The sequence below is a fragment of the Tinamus guttatus genome, unplaced genomic scaffold, assembly GCF_059628265.1.
Source record: "Tinamus guttatus ecotype Peru unplaced genomic scaffold, ASM5962826v1 Tinamus_guttatus_pri_ptg000510l, whole genome shotgun sequence".
Taxonomy (NCBI): Eukaryota; Metazoa; Chordata; class Aves; order Tinamiformes; family Tinamidae; genus Tinamus; species Tinamus guttatus.
The window spans coordinates 2,772,511-2,795,748 of NW_028289044.1; the positions used below are offsets into that span (position 1 = coordinate 2,772,511).

General features: G+C 40.7%; 1 protein-coding gene across 1 annotated transcript in view; it reads right to left on the minus strand.

The window, feature by feature from the left end:
* Window positions 1-9,578: 9,578 nt before the first annotated feature.
* Window positions 9,579-23,238, minus strand: part of SDC2 (syndecan 2) — a 58,881-nt gene continuing 45,221 nt past the window's right edge. Inside the window, exons 2-5 of the mRNA XM_088533644.1 lie at window positions 20,952-21,063; window positions 14,511-14,644; window positions 13,043-13,178; window positions 9,579-11,840 (exon numbers count right to left, since the gene is read on the minus strand). Coding sequence (XP_088389770.1) covers window positions 11,677-11,840; window positions 13,043-13,178; window positions 14,511-14,644; window positions 20,952-21,063 — 546 coding nt within the window. The 3' untranslated portion in view covers window positions 9,579-11,676. The remainder of the gene's footprint in view (window positions 11,841-13,042; window positions 13,179-14,510; window positions 14,645-20,951; window positions 21,064-23,238) is intronic.

Sequence of the window (23,238 nt, forward strand, 5' to 3'; positions counted from 1 at the left end):
GGCCTCCGAACGCCTCACCCGCAGGCGAGCGAAGCGCCAGTGCCAGCTAAAACTTAGTGCTGTCCCTTTGGAAAACATTTTTTTTATTATTCTGTTTTTTTTCTTGTTTTCCCCCCTTAGCTGCCGTTAAGAGCGAGCGGGCAGCACTGACCGTTATGGCCGCTGCAGCGACGCGGCCGCTTCCCCCTTCCCGCCCCCCATCCCGGCGCCCGCGCCGGGCCCCACGGCCACGCGAGACGGCCCCTCCCAGCCCCCTGCCCCGCGAGACAAGGGCAGCGGGGGCAGCGAGCACGCACCTCGCCCGGGCACCCAGGGCACGGCGGAGGCGGCAGCGCCGGCCGCGCCGCGCCGCGCCTGGGGGCGGAGAAGGAGCCGCCCCGGCCGCGCCGCCCCGCGAGCGGCCGCCGCCGCCCGTGTAGGCCGCGGGGCAGCGGTTCCCCACGCGGGGCAGCGGTTCCCCGCGCCCCTCTGCCGCGCAGCCCTCTGTCAACACCTCCAGACCCGCTCCCCAAGCAAAACTCCCCAACGCCCATGCTGCAGACAGTGTCTGAGGCGAGATCTGTAAGTGGCATTACTGTCACGTAAAGGCTGGCTCCTCCGCTGCTCTGTTTTAGGTGGCTCGCTCTTTTTATTTCTTTTTCCCTTTTTTTTCCCCACTTGTATTTTTTCAGTGCTCAATCTAGATAATAAATTCTTGCAGCTGGGGCCGTGTCTGCTCCCAGGCACATCGCAGAGCACTCCAGCGGGATGAAATAATACGCTTAGTATTAAATGGCTCAAGCTGCCACAGCCCTTGAGAGCCCTGAGGATGATGAAATAACTGTTTAAGGGAAACACAGCACAACTCAGTTGTTACCATAGAGCTTCCCGTCTAGCTGTTTTATTTCCCGTGCTGTCTGTATATTCGTTACTGTTCCTGTGCTATAAGGTTTGTGTCGCAGCCCAGCACTGTATCTCTGACAAGAGGTTATACGCTATGATTAGTAGTTGTAAATGACCTACTGTAAGTCATACTGGAGAATATTCCATCCTCAAATATACCTGTTGCGCCCTCAACATCTTTAACTTAACAATTAGATTTTCCTTTTTGCTTTTAATGAGAGATTGAGAGAGGGCCGCATGAGGGGGGATGATGTAAAAGTGCCATTTTAAAATGTGAATGTAAGTTTTGGGTTGATACTGCAGGATGATCCCTTCTCCCATTTTCTCCTCTTACAGTTAAAGTACTCCCTGAAACCTCTTTACCATCATTTTAACCTTAATTAGCTTATTTTATTGATCCTTCCACAGGCAAGGAGTTGGAAAAATGTGTACTAATAGGCTATCTTTTTTCACTGTCAAAAATTAGGGAGAAGGATGGAGAAATCCTGACATTGTTGTCCACAATCCCAGCTCGGAGGGAGGAGAACGCTCTGCCCCTCTCCATGTTGTTTTTGCCTGGGAAGCAGGCGGTCGGAGCCAGGGAAGAGATGTAGTAACAAAATACAGAGCTCCACCACCAATTCTCTTTAGCGAAAACATGCACAAATCTGCCCCTGGGCTTGAAATGCAGCAGTACCCAGGGAAGCCCCAGGGAAGGTATTTCCGTCACACCCATCTTTTCCATTATTTACTTATATCTGCATTATTCACTAAACGCATAGTCTTTGTTTTCCTTTAGTCTGCAGTTTGAGGATTTTCAGATTATTTTTCTTCCCTCCTGGGAACTGTAATTGTAAATCAGGGAGAGGCAGGAGCTGGGGAGACCTGCATGTCCCAGACTTTATAAACTATGCTGGAGAAACCCCTACCGCATCCCATCCGGAAAGCACCCACGTCAGCCACCCCGCACACTTCTGAACTCATTAAGACTATTCAGGTGCTTGAAGTTCCACCCATCTTTACAAGGGTTGGATAATTACAACAGCATCAGAGTAAATAATTTAATATTCAAAAAAGGGATTTTGTTATGTATGAATGCGAAAAAATAAACAAAATTATCAGATTATAACTTTGTGCTTCACAGAATAAGACAGAATGCCTTCCTAATGCCTAGAAAGGGGAATGAAGTCTCATGTGAGGAACGATGACATTTAGCTCCTGCCGAATTCTTTCACCTTCTGTTATTAATGGATCTTGAATCTCCTCCCGTGTGGCAGTTGCTTGGTAAAACACATCTCCGTACATGCAGAGGGAATGTCATTACTTCTCCGTGCTTCCTTTTCCTAGTCTGTTCAGGCTGCATATTTTCTGGAGCAAGAATTGCTCCAGTGGTGTCCTCAACTTCACTGAAGTCTCTAAAATGCTATTATATTAAAATAATATGAAAAAAATCACAAACGTATTCACATACTAATTACTATGTAAAGTGGGGAGGGAAGAAAGCATGAGATTCCTTTGAAAAGCTGCCAGCACAGGTCCAAACACAAAAGGTGTTTGAAGTGGGATCACACTGTACCAGCCTGAAGGAATTACCAATATACCGCTACCCTTGTTTGTAAGCATGCTCTAAGTTTTATCACATTTGTTTGTTTTACTGAAGTATTTATCATTTTTCAACTCTTTCTCCTAAGGGTCTACATTGTATTTCAGTACCACTAGAAAGTGTTTTCTTCATTTAAAATTTCTCTTTGGTGCTTCCCACTGCACATAAATATGAACTGCTAATTAATGAAAAAAACTCAGCTTTTATTTCCTCTTCCCTTCTCAGTTAAAGGAGAAGAAAAGAAATATTCTTAAGTTCCCATGAAGTGCTGTTCTTCATGGGAAAAAATGTTCAAGCTTAACCCTGGCTTCGACATCTTCCTGTTTATGTGGCCCAGCAGAAAATTAGTTCATGTGGTGGGGTAAAAGGTAAGGAGATTATGAAAGAAGAAGAGCAAATATCTGATGGCATCTAACCTTTCACACAATTCCTGCTGTTCTATCCCCTTGTTTTCAGATTTCAAGAGCATAGATATCCATAGGGAAGAGAGAAATCCACAGAGAGCAAAACCTCTGAAAGGCCTGTGTTGGTAGGATGTGCTTGTTTGGAAGGCACCAAAACCAGGTCCCGTGCTCAGCAGCTTTCCTGTCCAGAGTTAGTTACCCCAAGTTGCCTCAGGTCTGCGTTTATTCTTTACTAAATTGTTGCAAGCCAACAAAATTCAGCCTCTCTTGCTAAACAAAATCTCTCTGACCAACACAAGCCAATGTAAAGCTACCAGCAAAACACCATTGTATACACGCTCCAAAAACATGGTAGTGCCCTGGGGCCTCGCGCAGCCTCCTGCTCTTACAGCAGCGGGGAAGGCAGCGCTGAGCGCCCACGCACAGGGCGCTGCGATGCCGGTTACCTGGAACCTGGCAAAAGTTCTGGCAGCAGAACTTGCCAGCACAGACGTGGCTGGTAGTGCCCGTTCTGCAGATTATGACAGGATCGTGCTGAGCAGCAATATCTTTAACATACCACAGGGGTGTGTTTGTTAAGCACTGGTGAAAATGATTCCCGCCTGAATCTCCTCATAAACTCTGTGACTTGTCGCTGCTGGAGGTCAGCACGTGGGTGCTTGATGTTACACCAGAGGAACCCGCTCTGCCTGTGCCTGTGGGCAGGCTTGGAGAAGCAGTTGGTCCAACAATGTATACGGAGGAGTCTGCCTTTACCCCTGTGTTTACAAAACAAAGGCATATGGATGCCTAGGATCAATTATCACATATTTGCATCGAAAACACATTAAATATACTGCTCTAAATAGCTTCCCTTATGCTGAAGGAATTCAACTATAAACACTTTCCATCTCCATGTACATTAAATATCAGCGATGAACTCTATCCACATCAAGTATGTGATATCAGATATGTGATATCAGGTATATGATACCTGATATCAAATATCTCATTGGGCTATTATAATAGCCTAATATTTCATGTTGATAAGATCCAGGTTCATATTCACACATTTGTGGCAAACATATTTAAATCCATAGATACTTCTAGAAATCAAAATAAAATACATCTTTTATTCCTATTACTAGAGTAATAGGAATCCTCTACCCCACTATGTACCAAAACAGCCGTTTATTTGTAACTCATCAGCTGTACTCTTGAGGTCAAAGGATACTCAGAGTTAAACCTGTGCAGGCCCCTGACCCAGCATGAAAACATAATTACTCCTTCAACAGGGCCAGGGGCTGGGTTGGGGTATGTGAAAAATAATACAGACAATCTTCGTGAAGGATGCATGGATAAAACATGCATCCAAAACTGAGGTAGAGGGATGGCAAAGCGGCAGTTTGGAATCTCTAGGTAAGAACACTTTTGTCAGCTGTTTTCCTGGCTGGAAAATAGTAGCTACAGACAGAAACCGAGTGCCAAGAGTGTTTATTGCTATCTGGACTGGTTTAGAAATGAGAGAGGTTTGTGCATGGTACATTTTGAATGTAAAGAGACAACTTGCTACTCTGTGTAAGGGTGCAAGATTTGAGACCCAGGTCTAGCAGTATCTCCTTCTGACTAGGTTTATCTAGAAGATTCAGAATTTTGGCTGAGTCTTTTTTGGCTGGCTGTCCAAGTCAAGTAGAAATAATGTAACATTATAGCACGTGCAAAACTGCAATTCTGCAAGACAGCCAGTGTGTGACTCACTGTCAAAAGTAAGTTCAATTTTGGTGTTTTTCTGCTATGGACAGTGGAAGAAGTTGTACACCTCTTCTGATCCTCTACAGAGTAATCAGAAAATGATAGGATTCTTGCTCAGATCTGCAGTCTTTCGTAAAGATTTGATGCTTATACTGAAAAGGGAGATGATACACTTTCTCTGTAAAAATCATGTATTGCTCATTTAAGAGTAGATATATGGCTCATTTGAGAGTAGATACAGTACTTCTTAGTGACTCTCGGATCTTCATGGATACAGACATATCCACATATCCAGGAACAGCAAAGAGAACACGAATTGCTCTAGGGAAGCACGGGCACTGACCAAGGGAGAAATGGATGAGTGGATCTGAGGAGAAACCAAAGGAATCCAAGGGAATCAAGAAAAAAAGCAGCACTTGTAGCTTAAGAATCACCATTAAAAGTCTCTGCAGGAAAGGCTGAAGTAAAATTTTGCTTAGCCTTTTAGTGATTGAATGTCTGTTATAAAAAGCACAGATTAGCAGAAAAAAAAAATGTGTGATCATTTCTTACTGCTAGAGCTGTTACAAAAATCAAGCCATGAATTGGAAAAGTCAGATGGTTGAGCACCTGTGACCAGTTTTTGAGATGACAAGAAAAACTTCAGACCCTTCGATGATTCATCTGTAGGTATAAAGTTCTATATATTTTTTTCATGTTCAAGCTTTTTTTTTCTTTTTTTTCAATAAAGCAACTTATGAACTGAAAAAGCAGGAAATCTTGTGTTCTTCCAACCTATGAGGAAAAAAAAAAAGACTGAAACCAATGAAAGCTACTGGTTTTAAAACCATACTGCAATTGCTCAGTTCATTCAATTCAGTAACCACTAATATTTTGCCTAAAAAGTTATTTTCAATGCATATACTTAAAACATTTTTGATGGACTTTGCTCTGATGTGTCTAATATTTTTCCTAGTAAGAACTTTTGTCATGAAATTCCAATGAAATTCCAATTTTTATCAAAAACACAGACTGAAATAAGTACTTACCATTTTTCACAGAACAGAATGTGAAAACTACAATATAACTTAATGTATGTTAAGCTATGTCACTGCATAAATATTTGTTTCTACACAGCAAAGAGAGGTACTTAGTGACACCAAGTCTTATTTACTCACCAGCAAAAACCAACATTCTTTTGGAAAATAGCTAAGCACATGCAAAACATGGTAAAAGCTGGTGACTTAAATCAAGGCCTCCTGCTGCTGCGTGATTTATAAGTAAGATCAGTCATTTAAATTCACCGTGACCCTCGGGGGAGCTTTTCCCAGAAGTTGCAGATAATGGGTATTAACTAGAACCATTTTGAAAGTCTTCCACCAAAGGTATGCAGGTCTCACAGGCTACCCTGGAAGCAAGCACCAGGCAGGAGAGTCCGTCCTTCCTTCCAGCTTTCCAGGCTGCGCAGAAGTTCACGTGGGCCATCAGCGGCCTAGGACTTAGTTCCAGAAGCTTCTTCCCAGGACACCTCATTTCCTGCTCACAGGAGCGGAGCTGGTGCTGCGAGCTGCTCCTGAGGGAAGCGCACGCTACACTTTCTCCCTTGCAAGAGATTCTTCCTTTAGTTCTGTGGTAAGGAAAATTATAGGGATGAATGGCAAAAACTGAACTTCAGACTGTTTTACATTCCTTCAGTACTGTTTAGTGTGATGGTTGTTGACTTCTGCTGTGCTGTTATATTTAGAAAGGGGAGTGGGAGGGAGATGAGTGTTAGTATTATGGGTTATGACACAAAAACATGAAAAAGGAAGTCTGTTCCCATTGCTCTTCGGTATCCTCTGGGGAGCTGCAGTGTTTGGAGGGCACTCTAGTATTTGGAGGGCTCTGCAGGAGCACAGGAGGACGGGCACCAAGCTTTGCTCCAACTCGCAGACTGCATTGGGACGTAGCGGTGCGTGGATAACTGAGACGCAGAGCCCGTTCACCCACCAAACTTCCCACAGACATTCGGGCTCCTTCTCAATCAGAGCTGGGGCAGAACTCAGAGACTGAGCAATTCTCTTGACTGGACCTTCAGCCATGAGAGGTTGTGGTCTTCAGCCCCAGCCCAATTACTCATTTTTTTAAGCCACAACATTAATTTAAAAACTGAAGAGTTCTGCAGACTGTGCCATAAACATTTTATTTCAAAGTAGTTGGGACTGGCGCAAGCTTAATAACCCTCAAGCACAGAGAAAAGAAATGGAGAGTTGTGTCAGCATCCAGCAGCATGTCCATCTGCAACCCCAATACAACCCGCAGCCTTTGCCTCCTGCCCCCTCTCAGCACCTCCCAGGGATGGCAGCAGGAGCCCAGGGTCAAACCTGCAGCTGCTCCACACGTTTGGCTCCAGCAGTTCCCCTGCAAGGCCGGGAGAGCAGGGAGCAGCAGAAGCTGAGCCTTGCACTAGCAGCAGCAGGTAGCTGGGCTCCACAGCTCTTGGGTGGCTGTGTACAACTGAAAGCATCTAGGCTATGACACCAACATCTGCCCGCGCTCCTGCGTACAGATTCTCTGTGCAAAGAGCAAATCCAGTGCGATGGCAACAGCCCAAGACAGCAAAATTGCTTGTGACTCCCAGGGGAAAACCTGTGCTGTCCCAGGGCAGTTTTTCTTTCTAGCTTTCTTTTTACTCACCCCAAATTCATTGTCTGGCTCTACACGATCATTCCTTCTCCCCTTCCCAACTAGAAACTAAGCTGAAGCACTGCGAACACTGCACAGAAATTTGCACCACCTCCACCCCCGTGAGAGGCTACTTTGCACATCTGATGCACACGTGAGATCAGTTCACAGGGGTCAGGCCCGGAGACCACGTTTCCATTTGTAGCTATGCAGGGCTTAAGTTTTATCATTTGTTTATTTTTAAAGCAAAAATACACAACTAACTTCACTTCTCAGGGGAAGAAATCTCTACAGAGAATCTTTTCCACCAGCAGGGTTGAGTTACAGCCTCCTCCGCTTCCCACCCACACAGCCGAACCCAAAGCCTGGTCATCCGAGGAGTCCGTAGGAAATAAGATGCATGTGTCAGCAGCCCTGGGCTCTCGTGCCAATTCGTTAGCAAACCAGTTCTGTTACAGCCACAAACAATCCCAGAACCAGAACGGGTGCCAGGAACAGGGAGACTTGCAGTCTTTTCTCATGGACAAACTGCATATCCATCTCGTGCTTCCACGAGCAGAAAAAAGTCACAGGCAGGGAATGCTCTAACAAATCACAGCACTGAGTTTTCTCATCAAGGTTCATCAGCTCTGCAAGAGCTAAAATATAATGAAATTAGTATTAAATAAGTCTTTAAAATTCATGGTTCATAATGTTTATTAAAATGGACATCAGCGTCAAATATAACTGATTGAAAGTTTCAAAAATTGTTTTGATTTATAATTTCTCTGTAAAACTGTCTTAGAACTTCCTCTCTTTCCTTTCTCCATATTTGCTTATCTGAACAGAGAATATAATACTAAATATACTACTGTCATCCCCTTCACAGCAATAATGTAGATCTTATATTTATCTGGATACATTATTTCCTTACACAAAGGTTTCCTTTATTCCATATGTTGCTTAAAAATAGTATTTGACATTTAAGACTCCACTCCTTAATCATTTCAATACACAAGTCTAGGGGAAAAAAGAAACAAATATAGACAAAGTTTTAAATATACTATTTTCTCATTACAAAATTAGTTTACTAACAAAAGAAAAATGTACATGGTTTTGTTTTTAATTAATCCAATTAAGTGTAGTGCTCAAAGAGAAAAACAAAGCTATAGAGCAGGTAAACACACACAGCTACTTTTAAAGCCAGAAAGCAGAGGAACCAGGATGTCAAATTCTGAAATTATTTTTCCATGAAAGGAACAAAGGCGAGGGTGTTCTTTTCACATTAACTTTAGGTAACTTTCATTGGGTTTCATTTGCAGGGAGTCTGCAAGGGAAGTAACCATTTATAACCCAGAGTAAATCAAAGCAAATGGCATTTAGGTAACTACTGTAGTGTATCAGTCCCAAGGAAATGCCGTATCGGGTTGCTGAGGAGTTTCACAGTTGCTCCAGCAGCTCCAGTGGAGAACAGCCAAGGGCCTTTAGGAAAAGCCATCCCAAAGATGCAGATGCCACGGATGGCATGAGGGGGAGCACCCAGTGCTTGGCACTGGGACCCGTCTGGCAACATCTCTTAGCGGCCAAAAACATGTCCAGGAAGGCGGCGACAAAAGAGGAGCAAAACTGAAGCCCAACTAGTGCAGGGGAGTCTCAGTGCAAGAGGAGGGCACTCGGCTGCCGCTCGCTTTGGAACGGGGCTGCTGAAGACGGGCATCTGCGGCAGCCTGCGTTTCACACTGATGGAAACAGAACCTGTTCATAATCAACAGGAGAGCTCTGTTGTTAGAATTTTACTTTAGCAGTAGAGCTTGGCACTGAAAACAGAAGGGAAAAGAGCTCAAAAGATAGTAAGTGCTATTAACATGTCTACTGAATGTTAAAAATGTTTCAGGTGTCTCCTTGAGGGTGGGAGGAAGGGGAGGTCCTTTGGGAAGCATGTGTACATAGGGCAAGTGTTCTTCTGCACATGACAGAGAAGGGAATGGTTCTGTAGGGAAAAAAAAGAGCAAAAAGAGAGAGGTGAAGCAGAGCTGAAACACTTGACCACTCCTGCTTGCAAAGAAACAAAAGAGGAACCAGAAAAGTGTCATATTTGATAGCCAGGATACTTAGAACAGCATGGAATCTACTGAGGGTAAAACAGCCTTCACATTAGGTATAGAGACAGGGTGTCAAATTCATAAAGATCTTAATATCAATTAGCTTGTGAAAAAGGAAGGAGATAATTTATCTGGGGTTTTTATATTCATAACTATATTTACAGTGATATTCATTATACCCTTAAAGGAAATTCAGATCTCCCTTAAGCGAAGTGGGCTTCAAAAAACTGGATGTCAGACTATACAAATAAAGTATTAGTTTAGGCATGGTAGACTTTATTTTGGCACTTTAACAAATGCTTTATTTTACAGCAGTGGCACAGCATTTGCCAGAAACTCTCTTTTCTTGGCACAGTTATTTCAAGCAGTTATTTTAATAATTGAATTTTACTAAATATTGCACAATAAGATATACCTGTTAAATTCTTACCCTGTTTTTACTTGTTGAACTTGTATGGCTTTGAAAAACTGCCAGTAAATGTAAGTAATTTAAAAAGCAATATATTAAATATTTTAGCGCAGAATAGCTTTCATTTTTCCTAAATGACCACTGAACTTGGGACAGCAACAAATACAAGTTATGCAACTCTTACCAAAGAGCTACCAGATCTTATTTACAATACATTGCTATTTCTGAGAACCAGTTCGATTTGACATTCTGAACAGGTCTCTTAAATTTCAAAATTAGAAAAGTGAGAGATAACAGGCCAGAAGACGAAGCCATTTGTCTTATAAAGCGCAATATAGGGAGGCAGACTATCGTCTTCTCCATGTGTCCCTCTATCCAATACCTATCTGTGATCTAAGCAACAGAGCCTTTTCTCTTCTACTTGGAATATTTCTTTCTTCTCTTATGAAGATATTCCACTTGTCTCAGTTCTTCTGCTGTAGTCCGAGCAGAATAAAAGAAAATTCTCCAAAGGTAGGGGAAAACAAACCCAAACAACAACAAAAAAAAAAATCAAGAACTGATATACATAATAAACGAAACTGGGTACTCCTCTGAATTTTACAGCACTGAAAAGAAGCTGCAGGAACAACAGGTCTGTGTCAATTCTGCCATTAAATATAATGCAAAGGTTGAATGACTCATAATTCAGACTAACCTTTAAACATCCCAGGTTTTCCCTGCTACTTCAGCAATAAATCTGGTGCAAGAATTAGCCTTATCAACAGCTTTTTTCTTTCTTTTGGTCTTGATTTCTAAGATCTAATAGATGTAATTTGTGACATTAAAACATAACCAAGTAGTCATAAAATGAAAAACGTACAAAAGTATTTCACAATGGAGTTCTCAGTATTAGGCCACATGATTTATTCAGTAGTGTTTATGTTCCCAAATTACAATTATGTCTATCCATGTAAGACTACAAAAGTTACCATTAGAATTGTCTGTGCTTATAAAATACCAACATTTTCTTTTACTGTTATATACTCATTAACACCAGTCTGCGACAAGTTACATGTAATCATAGGCACTTCAAAGGCTTTAAAAGACGTTTACAACTTAAATGCATTTTTAAAGAACAAAAATTTAAACCCCTACTTGTACCTTCAAACTGCAAATAATTGACAAATACAGTGGCCATAGAAATCTGCAGCAACTTCTCAAAATACTGTTAAGAGTCTTTGGGTTTGCTTAGGTTTGTCAGTAGCTTACTTCAAATCCTCCTTACAGAAGATTTGTTTAGTAAGAATATGACTATACAGTTGGTGTTAATAATCCAATTTTACACATTAATTTGCTGTTACAAATCTCACTGAAGCTACAGGTATGCTGAGGAACAATGCAAAGTGTAAAATTTATATTGTGACACTTAAATTTATACAAAGTGGAGGTTAAAGTTTACATAGCTGAAAAATTACATTTACACTAAAAGTTACTGTTATCTGAATTATCTGAAGACAAATTGCACCATGACAACTACAAAAGGCATTTTTTTGGAAACAGATAAATTAATGAAATAAAAACTAACTTGTAAGATCAATCTGAGACATGCTGACAAAAATTAAACAACTTTCATTGAACCATATGATAAAACAATCATTTTCATTATTTTATATTTATGCATAAAGTTTTAAAAATGATTCGGTGAACATCAATGGTTTTATAAAATAATGCTTTGCCACTGTTATTCACAGAACACTGCAAATGTTAAGTCTTAATTTTACATTTTTAAAGGAATACATGAAAAGTTTTAAATACAATGGGATTTTTATCATAAAGGTGCCGTAATGGCTCTTGAATGAAAAAAAAAAACAAAAACAAAACAAAAAATCTTCATTATTCTATGCAAAAGCTTTATTTAAAAAAGTTCAGTGATCTCATAAATAGAGACACTAAATAGGAATTTTATGCATAAAACTCCTTAGTAGGTGCCTTTTGATAGGCAGCACTAGATGGTTTCCGTTCGCCAAGGTCGTAGCTGCCTTCATCCTTCTTTCTCATGCGATATACCAGCAGCAGGATAAGGAAGATTGCGAAAAGAAAGCCGATAACTCCCCCAGCAATAACAGCTGCAAGGAAAGGAACAGAGATTCACAACATGCCAGAAGAACAGGTTCAGCACCACGTTTCTTTTCCAGTTCACACCACGAGTTTACCTTTATTTCCAAATTACAGAAAATGGCACCCACTGAGTAACTGTCTCAGTTATTAGTACCCTGAAATACATTTTGGGGATGTTTGTTTTTCTGAAGGAAAACATTTAAAAGGACATTCCATCAGCAGTTCAGTAACCCACACTTCTACGAAAATAGCAAGAATAGTTCAAGCCCCCTCAATTAACAGAGCTACCAATACTGACAAAGCATGAAGCAGTCTTCGTTTATAATAAAACCTAGCTCCTTTCAAGCTGATTTTTCAACAGTTAAGATGTAACTTTCACAGCCTCAACAGGACTATTTTTTACGCTATCTAAAAATGGATTATCCCATTTGCCTATAAGATTTTACACCATGACTCTAGGCTAAAAGTAATTTCCAAATGATGAGTAATAGGAGGGAACATTTCACGTAACTCTAGAAATAGAAGCAATACATTCATCACATACTTCCTAGTATGTAGAAACTAACAACTCCAATTAAACTGCAGCAGCAAACCTGCACGCTTCCACAGATGTGGCTGCTCATGCTATTTTTATCCCAACATTTCCATGCTCAGAGAATGTCCAAAATTGTGCAGCCTTTATTCCCCTTCTTGGCTCCCGATACCCCCTCCTGGGACAAGAGGGGACAGTATGCCTATGAAAACAGCGCTTGGGCCAAAAAAGAAAATACAAACAAAAAATCCCCACACGTTTAGAAATATCCTACTGGCAAACAGCAAAACAAAACCAACCATGCTCAAGGCCACGTGCTCTCTTCAAGGCCGGTGGCCAGTCTGTGCCAGGGTTATGCATGGAAATGTGCCCATGTAACCTCATGGCAGGGATCTCCCTGCCCTTCCACCCCTTGTCACTCTGTCCATCACCTACTTTCCTGCCTCCACGTGTCAGCTTTTCGCAGGCATTGACCCTCTGTGCTCTTGGGAAGGGGAAGACATTCCTGCTCCACAGAATTCTCCTTCAATAAACCCCTGGCTGGCTACTCCATGGAAATCCCTGATGCTTTAGGAAGCTAGCAGCCACACACTAGTGGTGGCAGTTGCATTATTTGATAGGGATCACTATCTTCTATGTCATTTCTGGTGGAAGGGACCTTGGCAAAGTACTCCTTACCTGCCAGAACTTCTGTTCTCTGAAAAAGATTTTCTGAATGCTTCTCAGTTAACACATCAGTGTCGTCTCCTGACTCGTCACTGTTTTTCTTGGCATTTGTCTCAGGCCTTTGCTCTTTATCAATTTCTTCAGGTGACTGTGGTAGAAAAAGCAAAACAAGTGTGTTTTGTAGCCCCAAAGCACCGCAGGTCTGCACAGCCCCCGCTAGCCACGGCGGCCAGAAAGCTACAGCTCAACACACACATTCTACCAGACTGACAAACACAGCAAACGTGGTGGGTTTTGTCAGCAGAAAGTTGTACTTAACATTGTAAAGGGATACAAATGGTCAGAAATAACTTTTCACTTTTGAGTTTTGTCTTTTAGGTTCTTTTCCCCAGCTTTTCCCTGTGCATATAACACTGTTCTGGATTAAGTCCCAGGTCAGCCCTCTGGGTAAGCAGTGACTGACTATAAAGCTCTGTGCTCAACAACCATCAGTTCAGCAGACAAACCTTCTGCGGGGAAAGAACACCTTCCTTCCTTACATTTGAGTATCAACAACATTAGACAATAATCTGACCTACCCTATTCTAAGTGTCTACTTCACAATTAATAAAAAGACTTGACATAAAGGGCATTAGTGCATCTACAATGCAAATATGTAAACTTAGGTGAGATGACTCCCACCCTGACATGCTACAATTGTCTTAGCACCCACTTGATCAGGAAAGAGATGCAAGAGACACAGAAAATTCTCTAGTTTTATCACTAGGTTTCATGTAAAAACAAAATAAAACCAACAAAAAAAACCCCATACCCAGTTTATGTAGGGAAAGAACACCACTCAACAGCATAGTGCCCTCCCCACCCCAAACACATGTCAGCAAATAGTTGCTAAATGTTGCTAGTGTTTCTAAGTATAACAGCCTTTAAAAGAAAGAGCAATGCTGCAATTATCCCATCAGACACCTTTGTAAGTGTTTTGCGTGTAAAGTAACTTGGAAGATTGGTGGTAGAAGAAAATTCTGCAATATTATATGGTACCTGGGGCGTATTCAAAATGCAGTTAAACCAGAGTTTTCCTTTGAGAGGGAACTTTCATATAGTATTTTAGATTTTACCTCTCAAAAAAAGATTGAAAAAAAAGAGAACAATAACTAGTAGTATATCACTATGAGTTGAGGCAAAGGCAGCAACAGTTGTTAATCTAAACTGAAGAATTTCCAAGACAGCCTGGAGCTTCAGCTCACATTCAGTGATGAGAAATTGGGCCTTCTTGTTTACGTATCTCTTTCTGTGCACATGAAATCCAGATGTCGCCACCCAGGCTTTCTACTGGGAATGAAAGTGTCTGAGCAGCCCAGCATTCATTTAACAAGCTGTAATAACATTCAGTGAGGGCTTTTTTTTCTTTTTTTTCTTTTTTTTTTCCCTATAGATGTAAATCATCCACTGTTAACATCAATTCCGCAACAGGGCACTGCACCTTTGTTTGCGCTGGCATCTTCGTCTGCGTTTTCAGCGTGGTCGTCTCGGCTCGCGATGCGTCACTCGTTGTCGGTATCTTTGGAAGTGTTCTGGATGTTGCTGCCACTGCATCGTCCTCATCTTCTTCAGCACCTGAGCACAAAAAGGTTGACGTGTCATTGAAGCACAAGATTCTTCTGGAGCTATTATTTTTTTAATGTTAATAATGCTGTAGGAACTCTCACACAGGGCTTCTTTGGCAAATGGCTTACGTAACCACATCTAATAAAATAACAGTGCAAACTGTGTGCCCCAAACTGGCAGAAGGATTTACCGATCATATCGAAGGAAGATGACACCACCTGGTTCAAGAGAGAGCCAGGAAATTACAAAAATGGTTCTGAAATGGAAAATGAATCCAAGTAGAAGTATAAAGAAAATATGAAAGTCTCTAATGAGAAGAGGGATTCTGTAATGGAAATGGTGGCAGGCAGGGCTGCCATTTCTTTAACATAATTTCTTCAACAATAGTAACAGCAAAAACTCTTCTACCTGTTCACAGCAAACCTATTTTACACCTAAATATTAAAAAAAAAAAGAGTAGTTGCTATCATCTTATGCTTTGGTCACTAGGAATTCACATCTTTTCTTTTTAAGATACACATAGTTCAAAAGCCTTTTTTTCTTTTGAAATAAAAGGTAAGGGGGTAGGAAATTCCCTAAAGGTGACCTAAACTTTATATTTCCTCTGTATCTAAAGCCACCCTCAAGTATTAGGGCTCCTTTGGAACAAGATAATGGACATGACTAATTAATAACCTTTTGTGGTATTGGAGGGAATGAGAGGCAAACAACAGACTAAGTTGCAAGGGCTGAAAAAGGAAAAGAATCGGACCATTCCTCAGGAATCTAAATATCTGTTCTGGTCACTACAGACGGTGGTTGCCAAATAACTATTGGTAATAGGTCTTGAAAACATGCACACATGTAATTCCTGACGAATAAAAATATGACCTCTGACAACAGAATAGTATGACTTAGTCATTCCAAATTGACTTTTATCTTATTTTTGTATAAAAATATAATAGGCTGGAAACCTAAATGTAATAGCAAAATCTGGTACTCAGGATTAAGAATTATACAAATTTGACTTTGAAAGAAAAGGTGTTAACAAGATAATAACTAAGACTCCACCGTAGAAAAGCTCATTTGGCAAAGTTAGGAAGGTATTATACTAAGCTACTAATACTGAATAATATGCAACCTTAAACAATAAAAGACCTCACACAAGACGAATCAAATATGCTCTTGAAATATTACTCAAATATATATATATTTTTTTAAAAAATCCTGCTTCAAAACAGAGATGAGGAAAGGAATCCATTGGGAACATTTTCCTTGCCATGCCTCAATATTTTGCTTTGAGAAACATGTGCCCAGTGGATAGCTCAGCCTACTTTATTTTTCCTCACAGTTAGATCAGACTTCCACATCAAGGCAATTAAAACTTATAATCAGATCAGAAACCTGGCAAAATACTCCTTGAGAGAACTTTGTTTTTTCCTTTCTATAGGATGATGAAACCCATTTAATCACAATCTAAATGCATCCTCCACTTCAGACAATAGTCATATCTGCCATATAAAACACTTCTTGTACTGAAAAAAAAAGGAAGATTACTTAGGGAAAGGCTGTATTTCTCTGTGTTTTATGCCAAAGTAAGTACGCAGGTAAGTTACAATGAGCCCTCATAGCAACGTAACTGCATAGGTGAGGATCCGTTCCTCTTCTAAAACCAGGGACCCAAAATAAGACAGTTCTATTTCTTCCCTATACAGTATAAAATACTATAAATTCTTCATCTTTCACAAGATGCCCAAACCAGTCTGAACTCCAATCTCCACTGCAGGAACTTTTTAGATATTTTGCAACACAGATTCATTGGATTTGTGTGAACAGCACAGAAGCTAGGGCAAGATTTGGTACTCTCAGCATCCTAGCAGCTGCCTAAATTTGGTCACCTCTGTCCTTGTTCCTCTATTTCCTCCCATAAATCCTGCACTCTGGGCAAATGCAGCCTGTACAGAGGAGATGAGACACAGCCTCATCCCATCCTCCTGCTTGGAACATTCTTCCAGATGAGAGATTTAGAGAAGTCTGAACCTCTGACTAAGGCGGACACAGATCAAGGCTCAGCATCTTGGTGACTAATCTAGCGCCTGGACTACTCACCAGACTTCCAGCAAAGGTACCCAACTCCCCTTCCATACAGCTTCAAAGGAGGTCTACCAACCCAAAGAACCAACACCGAGGCACCTATCGTTTAGATGTGCCTAACGTATCTGCTCAGACACAGCACATAACAGCTGCTGCTTCTAACTAGCTTTCTCCAGGCAGGTTTCTGCTTGCCATGAAGTAGGTCTAATGGGAGGAAGCCATTTCCCTTCCTAAAGGGAGAGGAATCTTGCCCAAAAATAGAACAGGGGGATCAGAGAAAGTTCTCTGCCTCTCTCTGAAAGGGCAATAGAATTTTACACAGTATCATGTTCTCTATGAGAGAAAAAGAAAATCAAAAAACCCTCTGTCCAAAATATGAGAGGAATGATAAAAAAAAATCAGTTTCTTTAGGACGCCCAGATATTATCTTCATGGTGGTCAAAATTACTGTAGATTGTTCTGCACTGTTGGAAACACCCAATAAATACCTCAGTGAAGTGCCCTACTATCAGCTACCCCTTGGCTAGCAGGAACACAAGTCTTTCTGCTTGAGGAAACTTGTGAGTAAATCAATAGTGTGTGCCAGTTTAAATAACTGCACATTAAGTATGAAGACAATTCAAGAACTTTTACCCTACCTGTAGGGGTAGTTAGCATTCTTACTTGCAAGGCAGCTAATGAATAACTCACGCTGTCAAACAAATCCAACCATTTCAGCCCATCTCTTGTTTGGCACCGTGTTTGTTTGCTATTGCATCTCTCATTGGGAGCCCTGGCACCATAAGGAAACTTGTCATAAACTGGGCTCACACTTAATTCAGCATCTCTTTCATACCTTCTATCTCTAATCATCGATGTAACATGCACTAGAACGTGCTAGGTATTTTCAGCTGCCTTACCTCACCCTCATTCCCACAAGAGCTGCCAACCCAACCCTTAGCACAGTGCTAGACAACCAGGGATAATACTGCGAACGTAACACTAGTGTCCTAACGAGAACGGGAGCTGAAAGGAAGGGGGACTGTTCAAGCATGGCATCTCGCCTCACATTCTCATTTGAGGAAAAAGAAGAAAAATGCATAAATAAAAGGATGAGCCCTGACTATACTTAACCATAGGATTCTTTCCAACACGATAAAAACAATTAAAATGGGAGCAGCACTCAGCACAACAGAGAGCACCGGGGCTGGCCCCAGGGCCAGACACCACCACCACAAGGGACTTCCTGATAGGGCCCAGGACTCCCACCTCATCCCACAACTCTAGGTGCCCAGACACCCTTTCTGCTTCAGGACATGACTTTGGTTTCCAGTTAGGCCAGGAAACTTGCTTTTACATTTTGTGGAGTTAGTCCCCTGTCATTGCAACTTCCCCCAGATGTCTAAGCTCCCAGTCACAACATCATTCTGGACCTGCTTTGTCCTAAGCCAGCTAAGATACTTCTGAACTTAGGTCCCAACTGACTGAGAAATATGTGGGCTTGGGAATAGAAAGAGAGGGAAAACCTTCATAGGATTACAATAATTATTGCACAGACTTGTCTACCAGCAATATTTTAACATCCAAGAATTGAATACATTTCCATGGAACTTCATGGAGATTCATTCAAAAATTTAGTAGAAATGGTGCCTTTCCTGAACTTAAGAGCAGTTGGTCAAGCTGCTTAGTGCTTACTTGTCTGGTACCTGCAAGACCAGCAATCTGGTTAAGATTTTTTTTAATACTGGGGAAAAAGTAAAATGTTAGTTATAAAAGCATTTCAAGTTGTCTATAGATAGGAAAACTTATGTTAACTCTTTTATTGTGCTATGTACAAACTTCCACACTAAAAATTGTGACAATATGGAGAATGAAGAACCTCTGCAGAGATAAAGGCTATTAGAAGGGGAAAAAAGAAAGGACTAATGAATTCACTATGGTCTTTCTGCTTTTGACACAGAACAGTCAGAAAGCAGAGATGAGCAGACATGGTTTCCTCAAAAACTGCTGACCAAAGGATTCTGACTGGACACTTGGGCAAGGGAGCTTCAGCAGATGCATATACATGAAGAATAAAGAGACTGTGAAGAAAAGAGTGGGGAGGGAGCAGAACCACCTTTTCTAATCTCGGAAAAAGCCCTTGGCCAATTTTCAACTTGAAATGTGTCACGCTTACAGTGACATTCGTCCACATTAATGCTACTTGCAAACCTGCAAGGGCATTAATGGTGGTCCTGACAATTTGTGTTTATCTCCATAGGCCTGGTGGCAGCTAGCAACTTCCATATTGAAGAAGGGAGTCTGCATGTTGTCATCTTGGATCTGTTTGCTGGGAGTGGAATTATATAGCAAGAAAACCAGTCTCGAGTGAGAAGTCTCCTCCAGCTAGGAACACTGTATTCCTGAGCATCAGGTAGAGATAGAGACATTCAACACTATCTGAGGGAAAAAAAAAAAAAAAAGAAGTGAGTAGTACATGTGCGGGACATTATCTGGCTCCAAAATGGAGACAGCAGTAAATGTATCTCATCCCACACTCAGACAAATTATGTGAGGATGAATATAGGGAAAGGGAATGGCAACTTTTTTTCCTCTAAGAATTTGTCCACAGGAGAACACAACTGGGTTCACAGATTGCTCAGAAGATTGTTTAAAATTGGACTTCTTCCATTTTTCGACAGCATTCCATTTTGGTACTGGCACAGAAACCTCTTTAGATGGGCATAGAGGAGCCTCAGTCTACAACAAGACTCCACACAGGAAAGGAACAGAGGCTGCCAGAGTTAACACGGGTGTCAGAGCACACGATTTCCTTAGTGCACATTAGGCACTCTAACTTCCACCTATGGATTATGGCTGAGCACAGGAAAATAGAGGAGGAAGCAGAGATGTTACTGGTGGTCGCATCCAAGGATCCTTTTTCCATCCTTCTGCTTCTACTTTTTCTACTAAGATGAGATACTAAGATGAGATGAGAACTGACGCCAGTTCTTGTATAATCCTTTCCACTTAAAAGAATGGCTGCATTTTGAATCATTAGAAAAAGCTAATATCTGAGAAGAAAAACAGATAATTTTTCCATACCTCTCTTTATTGTAAGCCTGTCTCCTTTCCTGAAGTTTACCAGCTACTGAAGACAGGTCAGAATGGGATGCTGACTAAAAGGCTAAATTTTTCAGAGTTCAGATTTTCCCTTGGATAGTGATCGGAATTTGTCCAAATTACTGAATCTTTTTTTTTTTTCATGCAAAATTTCCCTCAGAGAAGCACAAAAAGAGGTCCAAACAAGCCATTGATAACACTGACATGTCAAATCCACCCTGAAGAGGACTCCAAAATGCAAGATATCACTCAGGTGCCAGTGCCAAACAGGCCTAAATCTTCCCAGCAGCAGAAATCAAGCATCCCCATAATTAATTTTAGCATACCTTTGAATCTTTACAAAAGAGAAAATCCATATAATAGTAATATTGTAATAATACTGATAATCCCAGCCATGACTTCCATGAGTAACAAAGCCAAAGCTCTGCATGAAGTGTTTATACTTAAAAATTCACAAGTAGCCGTAAACATCAAAAGACAGATCACAAAAAGTGCAGTAACAAACAAACAAATAGCACACTTGGAAGATAAATGGGATTTCCACAACGACTTTGCAAATACTAACATCAATAAAGACATTTCTCATTCAAATCAGCAGTAAAAGCCCATACTTAATTTCTAATGATTGTAGTCTCCCAGCTACTCTAGAAGACATTCTACAAAGAGAATGTCACAGAAGCAATTGATGAATTTTCACTGACAGCCTCTTGAAAAATTATGAGCTAGCTACAAGCCTCTAATGAGTATAACAAATCTAAGGAATCTAATGAATAAGAAAGAAAAAGATTGCTGCTGCAATGTTTCCATAAAGGCTGCAAGGCTGCTAAATCACGATTATGTCATGGGATAAGTAAACCTTCTATAATCCTTATTTCTAAACTCCAGGGAGAGCTGCAGAGAAACTAGGAGGGACAGCAGAAAGAAAATAGCTAGGGGCACCAGGGAAAAATGAAATGATGCAACCAAGAAGTAAGAGCAGAAAGCTAATATTTAAAAGCCAGCTGGCAGAGGTGATGAACAGGTTGTAAATACAGAGTCAAGTACTCCAGATTCTCATCAAAAGAATCACCTTCAACTCAAAAAGCAAAATCACAGGGCTTACCCCAAATTTTTAAGTTACTTCTTGTACTTTTTGAAATCAAGTTGAAACATTTGGTCTTACCTGAACCTGACCCCGAAGAATAGTCATCATCATCAATTGGATAGACACCTGATGCTTCTTCAACAGAGCTGTTGTCAAGGTATAAATCTTTATCAGAGGTCACGTCTGCCCTCTGGAAAACAGATAAGAGTGAATGGTTAGAAAGATAATGGTTCTCCAGTCTAGCAGTCTCTTAATTTTCACTCCTATTTCAGAAGTGAATGTTGGCACACTGAGAAGTTTGTAGCTTCAGTTTATGCAACGCATTTGTCTAAGGTGTTAAAGAATTTTGTAAAAATTACAGCATTAAGAAAAAAACCATTCTGCACAACGAAAACTCAGAAACCACACAATATGTAGGAAGGCCCTTTCAAATCACACTTCATCCCATTAAATGCATGAATGAATAAACAGGATTTGCAATATACTCTGAAGAGCTTTTGTGACAAGAAAGAAGCAAATCCCAGGACTGAAACCCTTGAGTCAAGATATCGAATATACAAATCTAAGGACTGCCAGCTGAAGTCAGTCATTTGATCTCAAGTGGCAAGCAACAGGAGCACATATCAAAAGCCACCTTTGATGCACATCAGGCCAAACCTCAGTAAACTGCAAGTTACAATGCATGACTGAGACTAGATTACAAACATTAAAAGACAAACTTGTTGATTAAAAACCATGGCATTCCCAGCTGGATCAGAAAGCATGCCTTTAAAACTATGCTTGGACAAAACACTACAAAAGCATTCCCCACTGAAGAGAGTTTCTATTAAAATGAGTTGATAATAAAAAAGGTATCTATATTTATTTCATGTTAACTAAATGCTTCAGGCTTTGAAAGATTAGAAACTAGCTTTCTCCATAGCAGCTTGCACTTTGTCCACAGAGCATAAGCAACCTTATGGGAGCCGTGTATCTTTGATTTCTTCAAAACAGTAGTAGTAATATAGGCAGGTACTTTCATTAACCAGCATTTCTGTGAAGAGCTGTTTGCCATGGCTTGTTAAAAAAGTGTGCCAATTGTAAATGGAATTCTAAGCTAAAGAATACTACTACGCCGAAATGTGTCTACTGAATTCAATACAACCTCCAGAACCTCCTGCTCCTCTCCTGAGTCCCAAAGTTTCCAAGTTCAGGGTTATTTTTCACTACAAAATATTTATTGGCCATTTTATTCCACAGAACACTTGCTATTGCTTTCCTAAAGGGAAAAGCAATATCCCCCTGGAGGGGATAACACTTCTATGCAAAGACCCAAACATGACCTTCTAAGGTATTTTTTTCCTGCCAAAGATCCTAAAAAATTGAGGACACTTGTGATTTTTTTTCTTTTTAAGTAGATTTTGGTAACTGCTTACTCTTCCAACCTTCTGGAGTTCCTGTTGACTGTCTCTACATCAGAAAACCATTCTTCAGTTTGATTTAAAGTACAAAAATATTCTCAAGAAAAGCAGGTATGACATCCTGATTAACAAATATACTTAAGAATGAGAGACAAAAACACTCCAGATACTTAACACTTCTGTGAACAGCTCTGAACTAAGGAAGCATTATCTTACTTTTCTTTTAAAGAAGAAAGATAATATAATACTTGGTAAAAATCTGCTCTTAGTACTGCAACTTTTACCTGTGGGGTATGTGGAAAAGGACCCCTCTTTCTAGGGTGCAAAAACTGTTTTGTGTGGGGTGCTTTGCTTTGTTTTGATCTGGGTTTTTTAGGGGGAAATCAGGTTAACAAAAACTTTCTTTTCAACTGCTACTTCTGGTTCACACGGTCTGCCTGAAACTGGCAGTAGCCCAAAGCAGAAATTCAAGATGACGTCTGGCCACTACCAAATGACTTAATTCCTTTGCAAGATGTCTCCAAAGGAAGCACTGAAGTGCCTTGGTAGGTACATAGTTGGTATTGTAATTAAGACTCAGCAGAGACCGTTTCCTTGTAGGAAAACAACTCCCTTTCACAAGGCAAATATCCTGCTATTGATCACATTGCAACAATGGAACAGGCAACTTCACCCTACTTTAATTTCAGCTGCAGTCAGGATACAAAATAACCCACTCCTCAATATCAGGAAGGAAAAAAATGAAATACATTTAAAAAGAAATGCAGGTGGCTGACAATGGGTATAGACCAGGCATACAATATTCAAAAGTTATCAGAGGTAGTAAATATTATCAAAGGCAAACTAGCAAAAATGTTAAAGCGCTACCTGTAGAACTTAAACTGCAGAAATTGCCAGTAGAGTTTGACATGTTCAGAGCATGGTGACAGCTGAGAAACACCCCAAGTTTGCCAACAAGTGTTAGA